The following is a 24,954-nucleotide window of genomic DNA, read 5'->3' on the forward strand; positions in this document are numbered from 1 at the left end:
TATTTACTTTGTTTACGAGTCATTCCGAACACTTGTAATTTGTTTACACACGTGTGTTACAGTAAATATAATGTTAATATCTTTGGCATGAGTATGCAGTGTGAATGTCCTTTGTATTGTCAACCCGAAATATTCGTCTTTGTGTGATGAGAGATGGCTTGGTGCATTCAAGAAATATCAAGCTTCAGCTATGGATTTGGTCGTACTTTCTTGCATTGAATAATAATTGCTGTTGTAAGTACTATATTACTCGGTATTTTAATAAATTAATATTCATGCAATAGCGTTAAGAATGCGTCATTCGAGGATGTTTATTTTTATTTGTCATTCCCGTTTAAAAATGTAGGCTATGAAATATCTGTTAAACTTAATGGTGAAGAAAAGGGGCCTTAGCCTAGATATAAAGTTATTGAAGATCGCATATAATTTATTTTACTACTGCCTCCCAATTGAGATAGCTCTATGGATTCAGCATAGGTACTCTGTTATAATATTGCTGTAATTATAATAAGTTACGTAAAGCCTAAGGGGTCAGATTTCATTTAGGCTTTTATATAGGCCTACATTTAAATTTCACTATTGGTGGAGATGGGTAGTTTTCAGTGAATGACAGTTGCGTTATCCACTGTTCTTTCGCTTTCCCCACACTTGGTGAGGTCGCGGTCGCGAACTGTTGAACATGTGGATGTGGCTCAATTTTAGGCCGTATGCCCACCACCTTCCTGACGCCAACCCTGTGTGTTTCTGTGGTGGTTGGTAGAGTGGTGTGTTGTGTGAATAATAAGAGGAATGAGTTGGGCCAAAGACAAATACCCCAAGCCGTAGAAATTACTCATTCAGATAAAGAGAATTACTAAAGAAATAAGTCATCCATGCTCCAATGAGGGTGGCCATTCAGACCCAGAATACAGTCAGGTTACAATTCCAATAGAGTTTAAAACATCAAAAGGTGGAAATTTAATTGTTAATGCTGTTATTATCTTCTTTTCTCCAGAGGGAGTGGGGGAGGATTATTAATCATGTTCTCAGGTGTAGATGAAAATGAATGATTTGTAGAGGGTCCTTTAGTATCTCTATTAATAGTTTTCTTTTTCACTGAATGGAACTTTCAAATTTTGTAGTAAGGTCGACGTCTAAGGAGGGAGCTATCAAAGGGTAGAGAAGGGTCCAACTATTCAATACCATTCCTAAAAACCTTTCCAAAACCCATTGGAATTTCTTTCGTACAATGTTCAACCAAAAACTAGAAATTATTGTGGAACATAAGTCATAGTTTTTAGATAATAAATTACATAGACCAGGGCCTCTCAGAGGTGCACGCACTGTGCACGGTGCAAAAGACGACTTCGCTTGGTTGATCAGAGTGCAGACCCCCACTCCTCGATTTGGAGCAATAGCGCTGTCTCTCTCTCTTTCACCACGCCTGTCTCCCTCGTCCTCACTTGCTCCATTGCGCTCCAAGTCTGAGCCGAGCTTAGCTGAGTAGCCCAGAGATGAAGCGTTGGTCCGAGCTGAATGGGACCGATGCACTGTGCACAGGAACTCTGCGCCTCAATTTGCACGCGTGATATTTTGGGCGTTTGAGAGGCCCTGACGTACACTGAAAAATACGGCTCACAATCAAAGATGTATTGTCAAAGTGCAACATTCAAACACCGACACCATACATAATTTCCACCCACCTGTTATTAACTTAACTGACGTAACACTGAATGAGAAAGAATCCAGAATTTTGAGTAGGAAACCAAAACACAACTGGCCAAATGCGTCCCATCTTAACGACGTCATTATGACAGTAACAGAATCAGAATTAGCAATTACCAAACTTCCTAGCGATCAACAAGAGGCGGAAGACGAGGTTAGGTTCAAAGTTACAAAGAAATTAAATATTATTAAACTACATAATACCAATTCTCAAACAAATCAGGCCAGCACCATTAATTCAGTTTTGAAGCTTAAAAAGAAAACAACTTAATTAATTAAAATATAACAACTTACCTGGAAGGAACAGAAGATAAAACATTCAATAATTTGAACAATGTTACGAAGTCAAACATTTTTAAAACTTTTAACCGCAAACAGACATTTTAATGTAACAAAATGAAATTTTTAACAACTATTCAAATGAATAGACATAGTTTTTAAGCTGACCAACTATGTAATCATCCATTCTCATATCATTAACACACTAACCCCAACATTGTTTTTAATATCATTTAATTTAATTGGTATTTTTAGTAGTTTTTAAGTGAATAAATGTACCTGCAAATTAACGTGTTTAAAATCTTAGCAATTCACCTAAGCTACAATAACAGCTGAGGATGTTCCTAAATAAGGAACGAAACATGTACTGTTGACAAATAAAAAAATTTGCCAAAAGGCAAAAAAAGTATCAAAACGGTGGAAGAATTTTAAATATTGTAAAACTTAGTGATTATATTTTGATACGGAAAATGAAGTTGATTATTACTTGCAAAATATAACCGTCTTCGTGAGTAAAGAAGAATACATTAATAAAACTAAAAACTTTTTCTCTGACAAAACTTTCACCATTATAAAAAAAGATCCTACAAGTAAAATTCAAGAGGGCTTAAAACAATTGCTTAAAGGTCTAACTTTCCTTTTAAATGACAAAGAAACCACTGAATTAATCAATATGAACCCAGGACTCCCCAAAGCTAGAGCACAACCCGAGATCCTCAAAGCTGACGCAGTACGTAGATATGAGTCATTGGGTGCTCCAAACTAAAATGTAAATACTGTAACATTGTTTAATAATAATGCTACTGGCTTTACGTCCCATTAACCACCTTTACGGTTTTCGGAGACGCCGATGTATTGGAATTTAGTCTCACAGGAGTTCTTTTACGTGCCAGTAAATCCACAGACACGAGGCTGACGTATTTGAGCACCTTCAAATACCACCAGACTGAGCCAGGATCGAACCTGCCAAGGTGGGGTCAGAAAGCCAGCGCCACAACCATCTGAGCCACTCAGCCCGGCAATAAAATTGTTTGTTAAAATTATAAATCTTATTTATTGTCAGCATAATTTCATCAATTACATCGGAGTTTAAATGTTTAGCTTGACTAGAACGTAGTGTCGTGCGTGAGCGATGTCTGGATTAACGTGGAATCGCGTGCCAACACTCGATTCCGGATGAAGTCACAAACCCGTATGGCTTCCACAGCAAGCCCTGATGTTACATGATTATGAACGATCAGTAAAACACTAGAAGTTCAAAATACTCTATGTGTTGTTCTTGATAATAACTCTGAAATAGTTCAGTTTTGCTGTTAATGTTTACCTATCACTGTTAATCCCCCCCAAGGGGTATAAACTGAATTTTTATCATTTTCATTTTTTACATAGTATTTCCTGCCCTCTACGTATTCCTGTCACTTGGCTGAGGAAACTTTCTGGGGAGAACACTGGATGTCCCATGAGACTATCATTAATTATAGACTGAGCCCTTTATATAAAACCTCACAGTACATACAACAGTTTTTAAAGAAAAATTACAGGTTTCTAGCCAACAAATCCATTAAAAACACATTAGAATTAGTTGACAGTCTTAAACATTTTGAAGTTTGATCCCAAAACACAGTTGTCATGACTTTACTGGCAGACTGTGTTTGCTTGAATTTCCGCAGCTTTGGCGAAGAGGGATGCCGCCACTGGCATGATTGTTGTTCGGTCTCAGGTGTAAAGTGGAACGCCCAGGTTTCGTCATCCATGCACAACTCACCATACACTTCCGTCAATCGGCGATGGATTTCAATCGGTTCAGTACCTTTTGAGTTCAAAAATCGAATAAACGCGCACTTCACGGTAACATCCAACGAGAGTTCCATTCTCAATGGGTGCCAAGCCAAGACTAGCAAACACATTCTGCCGGTAAAGTCATGACAACTGTGTTTTGGGATTGAAAAGGGGTATTGTTGGTCGATTTTATGGCCCCTGGAAAGCGATTCAGCACCGACGACAAGGTTTACAACTTCCTGAACAGCATTGCGGCGAGCTGGTATGACACGGGCATCCAAAAACTGTCACAGCGTGTACAAAAATGCATCGACCGAAATGGTTATTATATAGAAAAATAGCTAAATATTCAAGCTGTAAAATGATGTAAACCATTGTAGAAATAATAATAATAATAATAATAATAATAATAATAATAATAATAATAATAATAATAATAATAATAATAAGAATAATATTTGCTTTACGTCCCACTAACTACTTTTACGGTCTTCGGAGACGCTGATGTGCCGGAATTTAGTCCCGCAGGAGTTCTTTTATGTGCCAGTAAATCTACCGACACGAGGCTGTCGTATTTGAGCACCTTCAAATACCACCGGACTGAGCCAGGATCGAACCTGCCAAGTTGGGGTTAGAAGGCCAGCGGCTTAACCGTCTGAGTCACTCAGCCCGGCGGATTGTAGAAATAAACAGGTCTATGTATTTATTAAAAAAATAGGAGACCTTATTTTTGGGATTACCTTCGTATCTTTAGAAAATAAACTCAAACGGTTGCGTACAATCCAAAATGATTCTCTCCATCCCCAATGCCATAAAAAAGCAGCATATTATAGTATGGTAAATAGAGCATTCACCATCCTGTTATCCAAAAGAGACCTTCAAAATGAACTAAACATCATATGATCAATAGCTAAATCAAACGGGTATGATGCACAATTTATAAATAAAATTAACACAACTAAAAGACGTCAAATTTCTACATTAAACAGAGAATGAAGAGACAAAAAAAAAGTATTCCTCCTTTGGTGGTGGTGGTTATTATTCCTCCTTTACATTCAATAATACTGTATAAAGTGATACCAAATAACTAATATTTTCAATAAACATAACCAACAAATAGCTTTTAAAAGTAATAATTTTTCCAATTTCTTTATTACACGAATTATTAATCAAGCTAATACATTTTTTTTCAGTCAGGAGTCTACAAACTACAATGCAATAGCGGTGAAAGTACATGTTATTTGTTGTTTGAGTCATCAGTCCATAGACTAGTTTGCTGCAGCTTTCCATGCCACCCTTTCCTGTGCTAACCTTTTCATTTCTACACAACTGCTGCGTCCTACATCTGCTTGTGATATTCATACCTTCGTTTACCCAAGACCGACTCCAATCCTCAGATTGTAATATAAAAATAACATGGCGGCCGAAGTAGCCGGACTGGTGGTATTGGCTAGCACGAAAATATCACGTTCATATTATACAAACGGCGGTAATTTCACATGATAAATGTAATATCATAGGAAGAAATCTCTTTTTCACATATGAAAATGCTTCACCAACAAGTACGCACCACGTACAATCAACTAGAATTACATATATTCTACTAGAAGAGAGAACAGGAGGCTGATTATTTAGAAATTTCAATTAGTCAGATAATGTTTTCTCTTAGATTTCACTTCTCTGGATAGATGAAAATACATTATAAAACTGTTAAAATTATATTTATTACATCATTTTGAATGTTTCAAAATAAATTGAGATGTGAAATTCCTCAATTTATTCGCTCTCATGAGAACTATGAAACTTAATTTGCTGCCTTAGTCTTGAAGTGGTGGACAATTTCTTATATTCAGCACCCAATGAAAGGGAAGTACACTGGAAGTAATAATGTTATTGGCTTAACGTCCCACTAACTACTTTTCTACAGTTTTTGGAGACGCCGAAGAGCCGGAATGTAGTCCTGCAGGAGTTCTTTTACGAGCCAGTAAATCTACCGACACGAGGCTGACGTATTTGAGCACATTCAGATACCACCGGACTGAGCCAGGATTGAACCTGCCACGTTGGGAAGAGAAGGCCAGCGTGTTAACCATCTGAGCCACTCAACCTGAGGGCACCCGAAATGACTATGTTAAGCCAATGAACGGCCTTGGTACTGCTAACATAATGTTGATATATAGCATAGCAGCACTTCACATAACGATAGTAACCTTAGTAATGAAAAGTTCAGACACTAAAGACACTAAGGATATTACCCATTAAAGAACATGAGTGCAAAAACTATTGACTCTAAACATTGATATTTAACCACATGGACGAGCTTCAATTCGGCATAGTGTGCTTGATAACAGATAACCACGGCATGAATTGGAAGGGGTTGGTAGTGTAAAACCCTGCGTTACAAACCCAGCTAATCCCTCCAAGTCACTATTTCTTCTGTGTAAAAGTGTACAGATCGCTCCATCTGTCACACTATTAAATTTTGTTATACTCCAAGATCCAGCCTAACATTTCCGAATGCAAGCACAGATTATTGTAAAATACACTTGTATCTAAATTACTCAACACTTTGAAGCACATAGACACTGATGGAATATCACTATATCAATTTTATTCTATCTAAATGCCCGGCTCCCTGGCTAAATGGTTAGTCTGCTGGCCTTTGGTCAGAGGGGTCCCGGGTTCGATTCCCGGCAGGGTCGGGAATTTTAACCATGATTGGTTAATTTCGCTGGCACGGGGGCTGGGTGTATGTGTCGTCTTCATCATCATTTCATCCTCATCACGACGTGCAGGTTGCCTATGGGTATCAAATCGATACCAACTGATGAGCCCACCCTAGCACACGAGGGCGAAACGCTGGCAACCAAGAATGAGTTAGCTGGAAAAATTATAATGTCCAATAACGGACCATTTATATTGGTATTAGACCTGCACCTGGTGAGCCGAACATGTCCTCGGACACTCCCGCCACTAAAAGCCATACGCCATTCTATCTAAATTAAAATTTTACGAGAAGCACGAATAGGTTCACCGTTTAGAATTGAAGAAAAGTCTTCCCTAACCTCAGACTGGTTCTCAAAATAATGTATGCACACTACAGTTTTGTCATTGACTTCAAAATAATCACGATGCATATTCCTAATCTATTTCTCTCTTAATGTTTTATCCCGTAGAAAACTTAAGAATAGTTGTATGAGAGCCATTGCCATAGTTAGACATAAACCTGATTCACAGCACGATCAAAACAAACAAATTCTCACATTACTGCATATAATTACAGATCCTAAGTGTCCACTGACTCATATAAATACACTCGCATACTTATATTCTACAAAGAAACTAACATTTATCGTGAATTTTCATGAAATTACACCGACTACGTACGATAACAAGAAACCAAACAAACCCTAATTTCAAACATATCCGACTACTCGATTTGCCATCTTTGAACGATCGAGAGCAACATTAAGGTCTAAGGATTGGAGTCGGTCTTGGTTTACCTCCACCATTCTTACCACCTACACTTCCCTCAAAAACCAGTTGCACAAGTTCTGGGTGTCTTAAGATGTGTCCTATCGTTCTATCCCTTCTTCTCGTCAAATTTAGCCACAACGATCTCCTCTTACCAATTCTATTCATTATCTCTTCATTCGTGATTCGATCTATCCATCTCACCTTCAGCATTCTTCTGTAACACCACATTTCAGAAACTTCTATTCTCTTTCTTTCTGAGCTAGTTATTGTCCATGTTTCACTTCCATACAATGTCATGCTTCAAACGAATGTCTTCAAAAACATTTTTCTAATTCCTGTATCAATATTCGAAGTGAGCAAATTTCTTTTCTTAAGAAAGCTCTTCCTTGCTTGTGCAAGTCTGCATTTTATGTCCTCCTTACTTCTGCCATCATTAGTGATTTTACTACCCAAGTAACAATATTCAGCCACTACCTTAAAGACATCATTAGTTAATTTAATATATCCTGCATCACCTGATTTCGTTCGACTGCACTCCATTAATTTTGTTTTGGACTTATTTATTTTTGTCTTGTACTCCTCATCCAAGACTCCATCCATACCATTCAGCAACTTCTCCAGATCTTCTGCAGTCTCAGATAAAATAACAACATCATCAGCAAATCTCAGTTGGCAGTCCTGCGGAATATAACAAGAGTTAAAACTGTGCTCTTCTTATTACGTGCAAAATGCTGCTATCTGGCGTATAAATAACTAAATAGTAACAATAAAGGCCGGTAACGATGGATCATTATCATGACAGTTTTCGCAGGAACCCTGGTTACCGGTAGATTGTTACCTTCAAAGCATAAGGGTTAAATTGATGCCCAGCTGAACAGTCCATGGATAAGAGGTCTGATTGTTTACAAAGGTACTGGCAGAAATACAAGCTTTAATATTTGGCGCAGAGTGTGACGCATGTGCGTCTTCATCAGCTGCAAACGTGTTAAGGCATCTGTCTGTTGTCTGTTAGGTCATCAGCCCAGAGGCTGGTTGGATCCTCAGATAGCACCACCAAACGTTATGTGGTTATAAGGAAACTCCAAAAACCAATGGCAGCACCAAAATGAGGCATACTAGGCAAGATGAGGAGTGAAATAGTTTGCCATTGCTTTCCTCACTGGGTCAGAAAGTGCTATTGCAGCATGACTGACCCTATGAGCAGCACCTTCCATAACACTCAGATGCACTAGTCGTGCTCTGAATGTCATTACTCAGCACTACCCATACCCCAGCAACTTCCATATTGTCACAGCCATGGATGTTGACTGGGACTTCAGTGGAAGCTACACTTTACTCTGGCCTGTGCCAAGAGATGGATGCAAAAGTACTGTATCCATCAAGAAATGGCAGCAGGCAGATACAATAAAATAAAATGCGTCTGATATATGGTATAAAATTACCTTACAAGGACTTTTTATCATAATTAATATTTCTTTGTTTATTGTAGGTCAAGAACTCTTCTCTCAGTTGCCAGCAGAATTGACTTGGAATCTCCAGATTGGAGAAGTTTTAATTCTTAGGTGAGTACTTATAAAACTGTAAGTCATTTTATAAAACATTAAGAAAGTAGAGGGCGAATCTTAAGACATTCCTAGAATTAGAAGTACAGTCGAAACCAGTTATATGGACTCTGAAGGGACTGTTAATTAACGGTCGTTATAAGTGATAGTCGCAGAAACTGTTGCTAAAAATATCAGATGTGTAGTGTTAGGCTGCACACTCACATGGTTAATGAACAGCACAAGTGAAATGAGTACAGTACAGTATTTGTGGAGCGGAGACTGTATACTGTAAGTACAGCAAAATATGAAATAATCAGTGAGGAAAGACAATGTAACTTTATCGGTAATATCGCCAATATGCGAGATCTTCACTCTGTGCTTCCAAATTGTAGAAATCGTAATGCTGACGTTTGTTTCCCCGTTTTGTAGTCTCCAGGTTATTTGTGACTTTTCTTCAATAATAAACACTTTTCCTTTCTTTTGCGACATCTTCAAAGTGATGCTTGCATTGACTATTTAGTGGACAGACTGATCTGAAATCTACTGAAAACAAGAGTTTGAAAATAAGCGTTACATTGTTGTTGCCAGCTGACCCCAAACGTGTAACAAACAAAAATCAACATTGGACGTTGTAGTCTATACATTTCTCCAAAAATGTGATAAAAATATCCAGTTTTATACGATTCATCATGCTAAGTGATTTTTAAAATACAGCGCTTTCATAGGATTAAGGCCAGACCGTTAGATATCGCCGTTATATCCAGTACGCCGTTAAAAGCGTTGTTGCAACAAACAGTTTTGACTGTACTTTCATCTGCAATATAGAGTGGAGCACCCTTACATAGAGTTTTAAAAATCATATCTGAGAAGCCTAACTTACATTTCTTGGGTTATAGGTCAGCTGTCTTCCCTCATTTGTCAACGGAATGGACTTGGAACCTCCAGATCTATGAAGTTTTAAAATTATGGTGAGTGCCTACTTGCTAATTGTATTTCATTAAATGGACTGTTAATGGCCTATGATTCTTGTAGCAGTCTTGAGGAAACTACTGTTTGTACACATAATAATAATAATAATAATAATAATAATAATAATAATAATAATAATAAAGAATAAAATTTAAAGCTTAGTAAATAAACTTAGATCCAACAAAATCATCGCAGCACGTAATGTAAACAAACAGGTTAGGTAACATGAAAACTACATAATGGATGTGGAAAGTGGCATGGAACCCTGGGAGGTAATGGAACGTAGCCTTTTTCTATGATAGAAACCGGAGAGGGTAATTGCCCTTGGATTACAACATTTATTTAAAAAAAGGAAACAAAATCAGAAACTTAAAATTGAAAGACGTTTTCAAAGGGAAATGCAGACATGCCCAGTGCACTAAAAGAAATTTATTACTAATTTCAAACCTATAGGAATCCTAATCCGACGATACATGTGGACTAAAATGTGCTAATCCCATTCCACACACATAAATATAGTAAACTTGCATCATTATCTAAAACTCTTCAGGTAATGTACACAGATTTTCCGTGTTGGCTCAAGGTGACACAGAAGTACCGGGAGGCAAACCCGAGGGATAATTACAACATAATACAAACATTAAGAAAAAGGGTATTGCCTCCAAACAAGTAGAATATTGTCTTAGCTGAGAAGCTCACTCATTTCGACAAAATTAGCGGTGAACGTGAAACTCGATGGCAAACTCCTGCGTAAGTAAAAGATAAATTATCGCATTTCATGAAGTTGTAAACCGAAATAAACGCAGAAACAGTGCTTACCTTGAGACCGGGTTTCCCACGAGGGAACTGAAGGGCGAGCACGACCACTTGCTAAGATGGTCAGATGATCAAAGACACAGATGCAACCTCGCTCCCACCGAAGGAGCAAGGTAAGATCAAGAAACAGGAAATGGTGCAACCACCAAAGAAACCCAGTTAGAATACAGAATTCGCCTTCGACTTTCACATTCACGAATTACATTTACTCTCTTTTTCTCCAATCAAAAGTCTTTTCTTTCTTGCTGACACAGTAGTAATAAATGTACGAGAAAAGTCTTTGTTTACACAACAGGAAATGCGCTTCCAGAACTGTGCGTATAGTGACGCATAATAATTGGATCAGAAAATATTAAAATTCACAGATTAATGATAATTTTGATACAACCCATAAATAAGAGTTTCTAAAACAGAAGTTAAAATGATCTGGATAGATTCAGGTTTATGAGATCGAAACATTTCTTTCAAGTCCAAATGTCGAAGCAGAATAAAATCTTACACAACAAAAAATAATTTTTAATAAAATAAAATACTAAATTTCAATCCATTCCCACTGCTGTCTTTATACTGCCACAATCATAATTAATATTTTTTGGTTTATTGTAGGTCAACAACTCTTCTCTCAGTTGCCAGCAGAATCGACCTGGAATCTCCAGATTGGCGAAGTTTTAATTCTTAGGTGAGAACTTACAAAATTGGAAGTCGTTTCATAACAGATTAAGAAAGTAGAGGACAGTTCTTAAGACATTCCTAGAATTAGAAGTACAGTCAAAACCAGTTATAATGACTCTGAAGGGACTGTTAATTAACGGTCGTTATAAGCGATAGTCGCAGAAACTGTTGCTAAAAATATCAGATGTGTAGTGTAAGGCTTCACACTCACATGGTTAATGACCAGCACAAGTGAAATGAGTACAGTACAGATTTGTGGAGCGGGGACTGTACACAGTACGTACAGCAAAATATGAAATAATCAGTGAGGAATGACAATGTAACTTTAACGTATCCACAAAGACGCACACGAGATGCTGTCATTTGGCACAATATTTATTCACATCTATTTACAAATTAAACACACACATAACCTTAGTCACTGCTGTCACAACAAAACACTCACATCACAAACCGCCATTTTGAAAAAAATGCCAATCGCTGCACATGGAGATACAACCTTGAAACAGTTGACTATCGGCATGTCAGTTAACCACAACACGTGTTCACCAGTGAAACTCCTGCTAAACAATAATTCGTCGTTACCATCAATACCACCTCTTTATGTATGTACCAGGCCGGGCTTCTGGAAAGCTACATTACAAAATATACCTTCTCAAAAATTCTAGAGTGCCTCGTACATAGATTATAATGTACAGAATATTCTCCATCGTTCTCGTCTACATATACCATTCTGGAAGATACAGCGTGTTTCACAATTATGGATTACAAATTATATTTACAGGTATTTACATTAACTGAACTCATATGAATATTTATATACAGCGCATGTTTCATGACATAACCTCACAAACAGCGCGATCATATCGTATGTACATGAAAATTCATAGCCTGTTTTCCAGTCATTCGACCGGGTCAGGAATGGAATCGCATGTACAGTACATATAATGCAATAATAATAATAAATAATAATAATAATAATAACCATAATCTTAAAATAATAATAATAATTCGAGTTCCGTACTTGCAGTATTTACCCGTGGGTGAGAGAATATCATTTTCAAGTTATATCTGTTAATCGCACTTGCGTCAACTTTATCAGTAGTGTCGCTAATATGCGAGATCTTCTCTCTGTGCTTCCAAATTGTAGAAATCGTAACGCTGACGTTTGTTTCCCCGTTTTGTAGTCTCCAGGTTATTTGTGACTTTTCTTCAATAATAAACACTTTTCCTTTCTTTTGCGACATCTTCAAAGTGATGCTTGCATTGACTATTTAGTGGACAGACTGATCTGAAATCTACTGAAAACAAGAGTTTGAAAATAAGTGTTACATTGTTGTTGCCAGCTGTCCCCAAACGTGTAACAAACAAAAATCAACATTGGACGTTGTAGTCGATACATTTCTCCAAAAATGTGATAAAAATATCCAGTTTTATACGATTCATCATACTAAGTGATTTTTAAAATACAGCGCTTTCATAGGATTAAGGCCAGACCGTTAGATATCGCCGTTATATCCAGTACGCCGTTAAAAGCGTTGTTGCAACAAACAGTTTTGACTGTACTTTCATCTGCAATATAGAGTGGAGCACCCTTACATAGAGTTTTAAAAATCATATCTGAGAAGCCTAACTTACATTTCTTGGGTTATAGGTCAGCTGTCTTTCCTCATTTGTCAACGGAATGGACTTGGAACCTCCAGATCTATGAAGTTTTAAAATTATGGTGAGTGCCTACTTGCTAATTGTATTTCATTAAATGGACTGTTAATGGCCTGTGATTCTTGTAACAGTGTTGAGGAACAATGCTTGGTTGTCAGAAATGTTTGTACCTAGTCAGGAATTAGGGAGAGCTGTTATGTGGACTATATAGCTTGAAGGCAAATGATCTGGAGAAAACAGGCTCATTAACATAAAGTCATCGTCATTGAGCCTTCCAGGTTATTTTGGATGCAAAAAATTTTCTCCCAGAACTGGAGTGTTTATCATAAAGACAGGAGAGATTCAATTTGAGCAGGAGTGTGAATACTGATGAAAGGAAAATTTGTAAGCTATGAAGAAGTTAAGGATATAAAACATGAAATTCTAGGTGTAGGGCTCATCTTTAAAATTAAAATGTAACTTGATTTTTTTGGAGTGTACAGACCTGGAATCGGTGGTGCCAACGCAAATTTCTTTGTTAATAATTTTAAGTATTTTTATTTTTAAACACTACTGAAAATTGCTTTATTCACCTTGACCAATACTTCAACCCTAATTTCAATTTAAATGGCATTTCTAAAAAAACCTATATTCTATTCGACTTGCTAATTCTTCTTTTCAAAAATGCTAAATTTCTTAACCCGAATTCAATTTTCCATGCCTTACACAGTTCCTACCCACATTTTCTACCTCCAATAACCCATCCACCTAACCCACCCTAAACTATTCCTCCTTTATTTCCCTATCCTATCCTTTCCTATCTTCTTTTAACTTCCAGTTTTATTAATCTTCTACTAATCCTCATCCTTTCTTTTCTTTTCATCTTTCCTTTACCGAGCTCGATAGCTGCAGTCGCTTAAGTGCAGCCAGTATCCAGTATTCGGGAGATAGTAGGTTCGAACCCCACTGTCGGCAGCCCTGAAGATGGTTTTCAGTGGTTTCCCATTTTCACACCAGGCAAATGCTGGGGCTGTACCTTAATTAAGGCCACGGCCGCTTCCTTCCCACTCCTAGCCCTTTCCTGTCCCATCGTCGCCATAAGACCTATCTGTGTCGGTGCGACGTAAAGCAACTAGCAAAAAAAAAAAAAAAAAAAAAAAAAAAGCATCTTTCCTTTAAAAAAAAAACCACACATCCGAATTGAACTTTATACTATAATACCAGCCACAGTTCAGATCATTACAACATTCAAATTCATACCTTTCAAGAAATAACATGCTGTGCAAATGCGTTTTTCATTTGTTTCCAATATTGCGCTTTTTAATATTTTTCTCCTCACAATTCTTTTTTATGTCAACTGTTCTGCATCTCTAAAGAATCTATCATACAAGATCCTATAAACATTAATATATACTCCAGTTATATTAAATTGTATTGTATATTTTCGCGCGTAGAAGTATTTGCAGACTTAATCATTGAACTATTCACCGAGTTTCATTAGCATTTAGAAGCACAGTGCCCGACATTACATATGTTGTGCTACTCTTCAAGAACTTTCATCTTACTTTATTTAAATGACTGATCTTTGATTTTTTCTGGATTTTAGGATCTTACATCACGCAGTGTTATAGTGCTTCTTCAACTGCTTTTAGTGAAAGACTTATCCTTTACTTATTGTTTTCCCATGCATTGTTTTATATTTTTATTTAATCGGCTCATGATGACCCAGAATAGTGGTCGAAACCGCTACCGCTTTTAATCAAAAATGTAACATTACATTTCTTATTTTCCTTGTATTGAAAAGGTTGAACCACTTGATTTCTTGTTTCAATTTAAATGTGCATTATTTACAAAATGATTCTGACTGTTGTCAGTTCCTGAGCGTGCTTTAAGTCACAATCATATTCTCCTTGCCAGAACACAAATATTAAGGGAAGCCTTATCTTAAAGCAAATGAAATCGAGGGTAAGGAATAAAGTTCTCATGTACAATAGAATATGTCACGAGTGGGCTGGAGACTACAGTGAGAGGGTCCTTCCGCAAGACCTGTCCAGATCACTCCATGGCAGGAGTACGGCAATGTGTCGCAGCTCATCTCGCATGCCAGTTGGTGCGCTGCACTCTCGTGTGGCACCACAACAGGCTGCGAGGGCTACTTTCTTCATGATTCATAAGGGATATGCAACCTTTGTTACAGTTCCCTTTGTGCTGACCATGAATCCCTCTTGCTTTTATATTTCTCAAGGTAATAAGTGGCATTCTTTGTCCAGTTCCAAAGTTGGCTGGCGTGAAATTCAAGTATGATAGTTGGATTGATAAATGCAGATCCTTCAAAAGTCTGTACATCATGTACTTCTTTCAGTTCCTCGTGAGCAGTGTACCCAACATCAGGAAGCGTTGTCGCAATCCCTGAACAGAGTCTCGCCTTGTGAGCAATATCCCAAGACATGGGAAAATGTTTTGATCTCATCTACAACGGTTATTGTCTCGGGATTTTTTAGGTACAGCTCGAACCACTGTCACCTTCTTTTCACGCCACTCGCTGCTTATAAACCATGATGATTGCAAGAAACAAATTTCACTGTTAGCCCGTATCCTCACTTGAACGTCCCACTCCATGGCTAAATGGTTAGTGTGCTGGCTTTTGGTTACGGGTCTCGGTTCAATTCCCTGCAGGGTCGGGAATTGTAACCATCGTTGGCACGGTGGCTGGGTTTATGTGTCGTCCTCATCATCATCTCATCCTCATCAATCTAAAGACCTGCAACTGGCGAATTGAACATGACCTCGGACACTAAAATCCATACGCCATTTCATTTGTCACTTGAAGAATTTTTTTAGAAAAAATTCTGCCTTTACAGTACAATAAATATTTTATTCTTATTAAGAATAACATTGACTTATTAGAATGGGACATGTTTCGTCCACTTTACGACATCATCAGCCATAGTTAAAAGACAAAGAAAAATTGAAACAAGGCTACATTAAAACGCTTTAAAAAGAGAATGGGTGATTCTGCTAACAGATCTGTCAAAATGCCAATTAAAGGACATTAACTTAGTTATTTTTAATATGCTAAACATGCAAATAAATTAAAATACGTAAAGTTGGATACATAAATTGTATCCGAAACACACATTTGGAAAACTAAATGCACACTGATTATGTTTGTGTTATGCAAGTATTGTGGTTGAATGAGTTCTTGGTGTGTTGATCTTGGGAAAATTCAAGTTCATTTCTAGTTGAAGGCTGATTCTATTACATATTGTGAGCTGTAGGAGGAACTTCTCTTACAAAGTCCACAGACCAGTGCCGGGCATATCACCACAGATGTAAAAAGGTGGATCTAAAAGGAGAAACTCTGGTTGAGAAAAAGAAACCTCACGTGCATCAAAGGTAACTTCTGGCAAGGCTGTTACATGTGACAACTGTCTATGATTTGATCTGAAATGAAATGAAATGTCGTATGTCTTTTAGTGCTGGGGTATCCCAGGACGGGTTTGGCTCGCCAGGTGCAGGTCTTTCTATTGACACCCGAAGGTGACCTGCGCGTCGTGATGAAGATGAAATGATGAAGAAGACAACACATACACCCAGCCCCCGTGCCATTGGAATTAACCAATTAAGGTTAAAATCCCCGACCCGGCCGGGAATCGAACCCGGGACCCTCTGAACCGAAGGCCAGTACGCTGACCGTTCAGCCAACGAGCCGGACATGATTTGATCTTTTCACCAAGAAGTAATCTATTACTGTCTTTCCTTCTATTTCCCCATCCATATCTAGAAATTTTTCTACTATTCTTCTCCCGAACTGTGTTTCGCCCACGTTTAACCCATTTCTCACACAAAAATCCACCAACTTCTCTTCCTCTTTCCATATCCAAAAGATGCAATTACTTGTTCCATTCCTTTTTCTGTTGCATTGCATTAAAATCTTCCATGACAGTGACATCCTTTATTTCTCTCTCCCCAGTGTTGTCATCTTCTTGTTCTTTGCGTCCTAGCCTGGGGGTGCATACACTTTACTCCATTCTCTGACCTTAACTGACCGAGCTGGATAGCTGCAATCGCTTAAGTGCGGCCAGTATCCAGTAATCGGGAGATAGTGGGTTCGAACCCCACTGTCGGCAGCCCTGAAGATGGTTTTCCATGGTTTCCCATTTTCACACCAGGCAAATGCTGGGGCTGTACCTTAATTAAGGCCATGGCCGCTTCCTTCCCATTTCTAGGCCTTTCCCATCCCATCGTCGCCATAAGACCTATCTGTGTTGGTGCGGACGCAAAGCAGAATAGAAAAAAAAATGAACTTAACTGTATCTTGATTATTCTATCGAATCACTTACCTAGGATGTTGTTGGTTATTATCCCTACTCCAGTGGAGATTGTTTCTCTTCCTTTTCCTCACCCAATCCCATCATTGCTATATTCTCCTGCTTCGTGAAACCAGCCGCCTCTTCTGACAGTCGCCTTCATAACGTATAAAGTATATTTGAGACTACGGACAAGACTATCATTTTATTTATAACTTGGTTGACATTGTCAGTGTATCCGGGAATGGTGATTTCAAGTAACATAAAATGAAGATATAAATGGCAAATGCCTTTCAGTAGGAATATTCTGAAGTGATCGATTTGCAGTCCAGTTCTGGGAAGCTTCCAATACACTGGTGTAGTATACTGTAGTTTGATAGCATGAGTCGCATGTCGAACAATCCTTTTATCATTTGATTATTCAACAAATGATGACGAAAGCACTGTTTTAGGGAATCACAGGCCTGTCCAAATCATAATTTGAAACGAAAGGGGCTATTTCTAGATTACAAGTATATTCCTGGTTCAAAGAGAAACTAATTCCTGGTAGTAAAGAAGAAACTTCTTTAAAAGTAATATTTAAAGCATTGTGTTTTTTTTTAATTTCCCTGTCTCTTTTGCTGGTAGCCCTGCAAATAATAAGGAATTGACCTTTTAAGAAAATTTTGATTTGGAAACAGAATAATTTGCTTTTGTTGACAATTTTGAATTGAGTTGCTGTAGTTAAAACCTGGTTGGAAGAAGAACTTGCCTCTTTCTGTGCTTTATGCTGACTGGTTTCAGACGTTCTTTTAGTTTTTCTTCCTTCCGGTCCTTCAAGTTCTCTTGATTTGTTTGTTCGTTATAATGGTCATGTCTGAAATGTTCCTACATTGTAATGAAGGTATTCAAGAGAATTTAACATTTTATAGCAGGTATGGACAACTTTCTTGAAGCAGTTTGTAGATGTTCTTAAACTGAAAATATAAATATGTCCGTGGACTGCTTTGGTAGAGAAATATATTTATTATATTTGATCTCCGAAGAAGTGTGAATAAAGTCTTTGGCTAATTTACTTATTTTCTTTCTCATTTAGTTCTTTGGTTAGAATGTGTATTATTTTACAGAGGATATTGCCTTGATCTTATCTCAAGTGTTGAGGTTTCCTGTAAAATAGCCTAAAGCGGAGTTTTTAAAAGTCGGAAAGATCATAATATTAAGATAAAGTTGGAATTCAGGAGGACAAATTGGGCCAAATAGGACGGGAGTAAGGGATTGGAATAATTTATGAAGGGGAATGTTCAATAAATGTCGAAGTTCTTTAAAAACGTTTAATAAAAGGCTAGGGAATCTGCCACCTGGGCGACAGTCCTCAATGCAGATCATTGATTTAGTTTTGAAGTGATCAACGTGATGGGTGTAAACTTATCGTGGCGAACAATATCGCTGGTTCAAGTTGTTACGTTGTAGTCCACCGTGTGACCTTGTTATTATATGAATATCTTGGAAATGTAGATAAGTTTTTTATATCTGTTTTGCCCATTACAAAATGGCAGAAATATAAAAGGAAATTAACTTATGCATCTGTATTTCAAAAGTGTTGCCACATTCAATTAGATTTTATCCCATGTTTCAGTAAATGTATGCAAAATTTAAACAGGAAATGGGGGATGCTCTATTGAACATTCGGAGATAGGCTATCACTATCACAAATGTCTGGATTATTTACAGCTACATTTTATGTGTATTTTATTTACATTCAGCTTTATATTATGTACAGTCATTTCCAGTGGTGGCTAGTCAAATAGAAAATTAGGTTTTCACAACATTTCACAGCAATATGTATAATATGGTATATTAACTTTTTATAGACAATATATTTTGCACAACCTGTGCCCTTTTGGCAGCCTCCAAATGGGGAGAGCAGAAGTAAATACATTTCTATGATAACATATTAAGTAAACTGCGCTGTTGGCATGTCAAAGCGTCACTTTTTAATATTTCATCTATCGAGTTCACGATTGCCTCATCCGACTCGTTGGCTGAATGATCAGCATACTGGCCTTCGGTTCAGAGGGTCTCGGGTTCGATTCCCGGCCGGGTCGGCGATTTTAACCTTCGTTGATTAATTCTGATAGCTCGGGGGCTGGGTGTTTGTGCTGTTATCAACATCCTTGTAACTCGCACACCACATACAACACTGTCCGCCACCACAATAACACGCAGTTACCTACGCATGGCAGATGCCACCCACCCTCATCGGAGGGTCTGCCTTACAAGGGCTGCACCCGGCTAGAAATAGCCACACGAAAATAATTTTTAATGATTGCCTCGACTGATCAAAATAAATAAGTCTATTTGAAAACTCAATTGACGGAGACAATAATAGCAGAAGAACAATTTGGATTTATGCCAGGGAAAGGAACCATAGATGCCATTTTTTCTCTAAGACAGCTCATGGAAAGACACAGAGAAAAGATGAAAGAATTACATATGGTGTTTATTGATTTAGAGAAGGCTTATGATCGTGTGCCCCGCCAAGAAGTGTGGAGATGCATGAGATCCAAGGGAGTACCAGAGAAGTATGTGCGCATCATTCAGGACATATATCATGGGTCAAAGACGCAAGTTAGAAGCAGTGTAGGGCTAACGGAAACCATTCCAGTTGAAGTTGGTCTCCATCAAGGATCTGCGCTGAGTCCTTATATCTTTAATCTGATAATGGATGTTCTCTCTGAAAGTCTTAGAGATCCAGCTCCTTGGTGCATGCTATTTGCAGATGACATCGTACTATGCAGCACTAATAGAGAACAACTTGAACTTAAACTAGAACACTGGAAAAAAGCACTGGAGGATAGAGGTCTTAAAATCAGCCGGAATAAGACAGAATACTTGTGCCTCGGTGGAAAGGGAAATTATAGTGTGAAAATGGATGGAAATCAACTCCTCGCAAGTAATTGTTTCAAGTACCTTGGATCAACTGTATCTGATGATGGCAATCTAGATCTGGAAATTACACACTGAATTCAGGCTGCCTGGTTAAATTGGAAAAGGCTGTCTGGTGTCCTCTGCGACAGGAGACTAAATGTCCAAGTGAAAGGGAGTGTCTACAAAAGTGCGGTGAGACCTGCCATGATATTCGGTGCAGAAACTTGGCCAATAGTACAATCGCAAAATAAGCGGTTGGATGTAGCCGAAATGAAAATGCTACGATGGATGTGTGGTGTTACTTGGAAAGACCATATCAAGAACAGCTTCATACGAGGCAGTGTTAAGGTTACTCAAGCATCACAGAAAGTTCAAGAAAGGCGGTTGCTCTGGTATGGTCACATTAAGCGCAGGGATGAGAACTATGTAGCAAGAAGAGTGCTTGACTTGGAGGTGAAGGGCAGGAGGGAGAGAGGCAGACCTAGAAGAAGATGGATGGACTGTGTGCGAGAAGACTTCGCAGAAAAGCAGTTAACTGAAAACACCATTTGGGACCGAGAAAAATGGAAAAGACTTGTCAAAAACGTCGACCCCGCATGAGCGGGAAAAGACGAAGAAGAAGAAGAAGAAAACTCAATTGACAGACACGATTGTACTTTTTCTAAGCCAGTACATACACAATGACTTGTTGTACAGTAACTTAAACCAGTCTTCACCAGCTTTAAGACTGCAGGAGACTGAAGTCTAAAACAAAGAAGTACAAGTTGGTAAAGGATCTCTAAAGATGGTTTGGTTACTAGAGCTGTGAAGAAAGAGCGCATTGGATGTGTGCACTTCCCAAATGGTTACATCTCTGTAAGGTATGATGTCTCCATGACTCACGAATGCACGAAACCTGTCACAGCAAGGGCACAAGACCGATGTGCACATGCAAGCAATGCTGGAAGTTTGAAGTGTAGAACACGGCAGATCAGAATTCTAATTAGTAAGTTAGATACAGAGTAGTTTAAGAATGGCATGGGTTCCAGTTCCAGATTCTGGGTGTTCATGTGCACTTGTACACGAGCTGCCGCTGGTTATTTCTGTACAGTACCATATCGTTAACGTACCATTTAGTACCTTATCAGTTGCTCAAAACCTCAGTGCAAGCATGACATTGACATACAAGATTCTTCTGCACCCTTTCGGGTGTATTTTGAATCACATCACAGGCGACTACAATCCTGTCTGTGTCCGCTGGTGTTTTTTTACACATAAATCATTTTAGATATCCCCATACCAAATGATCAAGTGGATTCAAGTTGGGTGACCTCGCTGGCTAAGTAATAGGGCCTCCTCTTCCAATCCAGCAACCAGGAGATGTAGCATCCAGATCGTTGTGAGTGAGGTCGTGCTGTAGCCTCATCGTCTTACAAACAGCCAAATGAACATCTTTCAACAACTCAGGCAAAACCCATTGTGAACCACGGGTAATCATGGCCATTCATATGAGCAGGTTGTTGATTAGCCAAATGAGACGACAGTCCAGATTTTCACAGCAGAATGTTGGAGTGACTTGACCGTAGTGGTTTTCTTCATCCCACACATTGCTCTTCCAGGTACTATTACCAGTGACAGTTAACAGCCCAAATTGTAGGGAATCTGGTTGATCATCCTGTCCGTGGATCACTTGCCAGGGCCCATTGTTCGCTACAAAGCTGGGTGTGAGAAGGGTCCTCATATTGGTTGCAACAGACCAGTCACCCGCATTCGTCAATCTTCAGAAATAAACTCTCATCGTGATGGATGATGCCTGTATAGCCTTTCAGCGATGAGGACATTGCTATGTACTTCCCCATTCGCAAGGTGAAACTCTACCAGTACTAGGCCATCGTTTTGTATGACTCTTCATATGGTGTGAAAATATATAAACCATTGATGGATACCGGGGTTCTGTCATATGGCAATATTCCCCTGTGAGTGGGGGCGGTAGAATAACACCCACGGTATCTCCTGCGTGTCGTAAGAGGAGACTAATACGAGCCCCAGGGGCTCTGAACTTTGGAGCGTGGATTGGCGAACATGGGGTCCTTAGCTGAGTCCTGGCATTGCTTCTTACTTGCGCCAGGTTCATCACTTTCATCTATCCTGTCCGACGTCCCTTGGTCAATTCTTGTTCTTTTCCGAGCCCGACGGTATTAGAGCACTCGAGGCCTAGGGAGTCTTTCATTTTCACGCCCTTCGTGGCCGCTGTCTTTCTTTGGCCGATACCTTCGTTTTCTGAAGTGTCGGAACTCTTCCAATAGTTCTCTCTGATTAGTGTTATATAGAGGATGGTTGCCCAGTTGTACTTCCTCTTCAAACAAGAACATAATACATAAATACGATAAGACAGGGCCACCTTGTGGACAGTGCAGTAGGTAGTCTTGAGCTGCCTTCTCAGACAAGAAGCTCTCTATCTCAAGTGTTCAGTACAGTAGGGCATCTCCTATTATACAATAATAAGACCCCAGTGGACACAGGGCATGGAATTTGTTGCCAGGATTGTAGTCGCCTGTGATTTGAAAGGCTGCGGCAGTATTTCGTACGTCAATGTCGTGCTTACATTGAAGTTTTGAGTTGCAAACTTATACCTTAACTCAGGTTTGTCGATGTGGTACTGTACAGTAATAGCCGTAAGTTACGTAAATACAATACCTAAAATTAGCGTAAAACTAAAAGTCAGCAATCTGGAAAATAGTAACAGACATATTTAAGCTGGTCTCTCAGACCCTAGGTTCTCAAAATGTGTAGTAGAGCATCTCCTATTTTGTGCGCTTGTACTGAAAAAAGTAGTGTATGAATATTGAGTGTGGCAGCTCCTCGCTGTATGGCCAGTGCACATGGGATATTTGAGATCTCGTAGCTGTCATGACATTATCGACAATAACATGTTCATTCCCTGTTACAATTTGAGGATCATGTTTCAATTTTCAAAGTTTGTGTTAAAAAGAAAAAAAAAGCTATTTATTGCTGAACTTTCACCCTAGTTATTTGAACTCTTAGGGTAGAAAAACTATAATATAAATTTGAATATAATAGACAGGCCTACCAATTTATGTTGTTGTGTAAGTCAGTGATCAGAAAGTTGTCCATACTTGTCAGAAATTGTTAGGGTTTTTTTTTATTATCTAGTAGTATTGCAACTTTTGGAAGTGGTGAGTCATTATTGTTTTAAATGGTACCGATAATCTGAACTTTTGGCAAGTTCTTAAGCTCATTAACTAATCTTGATTCAATTTTTGAGAAATTATCATAAAATCTTTAATAATACTAATAAAACCAATTGCCAGGAAGCAGTCATTTAAGAGTAGAAGAGACCTACTCTAACAGAGCAGAGTTGGCCGTGCGGTTGTGAGTTCAAATCCGACTGTCAGCAGTCCTTTGTATCCCATTTTCACACCAGCCAAATATACCTTAATTAAGGTCACGGCTGCTAAGTATATTGTGCCAAAAAAATCAGTGTGGTCCAACCAGAGAAATAATGGTGACATTTTAAGCTGTGGTAAAATTAGGCTGGTTCATAAATATTTTGCTAGATTATTTCTTCACCAATGAGCCTCTGTGGCTCAGGCAGCAGCGCGCCGGCCTCTCACTGCTGGGTTTCACGGTTCAAATCCTGGTCACTCCATGCGAGATTCATGCTGGACAAAGCAGATGTGGGCCAGGTTTTTCTACGGTTTTCCCTGTCATATTTCATTCCATCAGCACCCTCCAATATCATTTCATCTGTCAGTCATTAATCATTGCCCCAGAGGAGTGTGACAGGCTTCGGCAGCCGGCACAATTCCTGTCCTCGCCACTAAATGGGGGCTTCATTCGTCCCATTTGAACTACTGGAAACAGGCTGTGGTTTTACATTTCTTCACTTGTAGGCAATTGTGTGCATTATATTTATATTCACACTTCCAATTGTTGGCAGTACTGCTGTATTTAATGTTTTAACAGCTAATTGTTGTGCCTGCAGAAACACCTGTGTGAAGTGTTTTAGTTGAGATGACTAAACCCTACCGGCCAAATTTCTAAGGTTAAATATTATGAGGGTTGCCTCAAAGAATTCTCAGAATCACACGGTGAATCTTCATGACGGCATTGTAATCAAAATAGACTTTCAGCCTATTAGATTGTGTTACGTACATGTAGTGCGTATTGAAGAGATGTTAAGTACACAACAAAAATGGCCAACCGGACGCCAGTGCGATCCCAACCCACAATTGGTTGGTGAACCGACACAAAATCAGGAGGTTGTGGGTTCGAATCCGACTGGTCATTTTTGCTCTGTATTTATTTAATGTCTCTTCAACACGTGCTACATGTACGTAACACAACCTAATAGGCTGAAAGTCAATTTTGATCACACAGTGGTTTCTACAGGTGCTTCGGTGATATGTATCAAGTACTGTTATTGCGCAGGTGGGGGAGTGAAAATGCTCTCTTCTTGTGCAATAGCGGTACTGTATTAGATGTACCCACTAATATTAATTTTTCTACATTTTTTTTTTCTTGAACAGGAAAGTCCGTGATTCCTAAAAGTTTCGACGCTGAACCTGGACACTTGAAATGAGGTGTTGGACTTAGGGTATATTTTAAAGATGTTTTTCTGCTCAAAATGAGCAAATTTTGCTAGATTTTTCAATTATTTTTACAATTTTTTCAATTATTTTTTAATTTTCTCATAAATTGAGCAAAAAAATTAAGTCCAAAATTCATTTTGTATAATTAATATTTATATTGTCAATGTAAATGAAAAAACTAAGTCAGAAAAAAGAAGGAAAAAAAAAAACTAAGTCCAAACTTTTGTAATTTGTTTATTCAGAATGAAAAACCTAAAAAATATT

At 38.5% G+C, this 24,954-nt stretch overlaps 1 protein-coding gene across 3 annotated transcripts in view; it reads left to right on the plus strand.

The window, feature by feature from the left end:
* Nucleotides 1–24,954, plus strand: part of LOC136882452 (uncharacterized) — a 48,096-nt gene continuing 23,142 nt past the window's right edge. The window contains exons 1-6 of one of the 3 annotated variants that reach the window (XR_011018739.1): nt 1–234; nt 8,729–8,801; nt 9,680–9,751; nt 11,175–11,247; nt 12,895–12,966; nt 24,628–24,888. Coding sequence is in view for 1 of the 3 variants with exons in the window: in XM_068229381.1 (XP_068085482.1) it covers nt 105–234; nt 8,729–8,801; nt 9,680–9,751; nt 24,628–24,646 (294 nt within the window). In the remaining 2 variants the exon portion in view is untranslated. Of the gene's footprint in view, nt 235–8,728; nt 8,802–9,679; nt 9,752–11,174; nt 11,248–12,894; nt 12,967–24,627; nt 24,889–24,954 lie in introns of those variants that run through there. The other 2 variants (XR_011018740.1, XM_068229381.1) reach the window with 2 other exon arrangements.

The sequence above is a fragment of the Anabrus simplex genome, chromosome 10 (genome assembly GCF_040414725.1).
Source record: "Anabrus simplex isolate iqAnaSimp1 chromosome 10, ASM4041472v1, whole genome shotgun sequence".
NCBI lineage: Eukaryota > Metazoa > Arthropoda > Insecta > Orthoptera > Tettigoniidae > Anabrus > Anabrus simplex.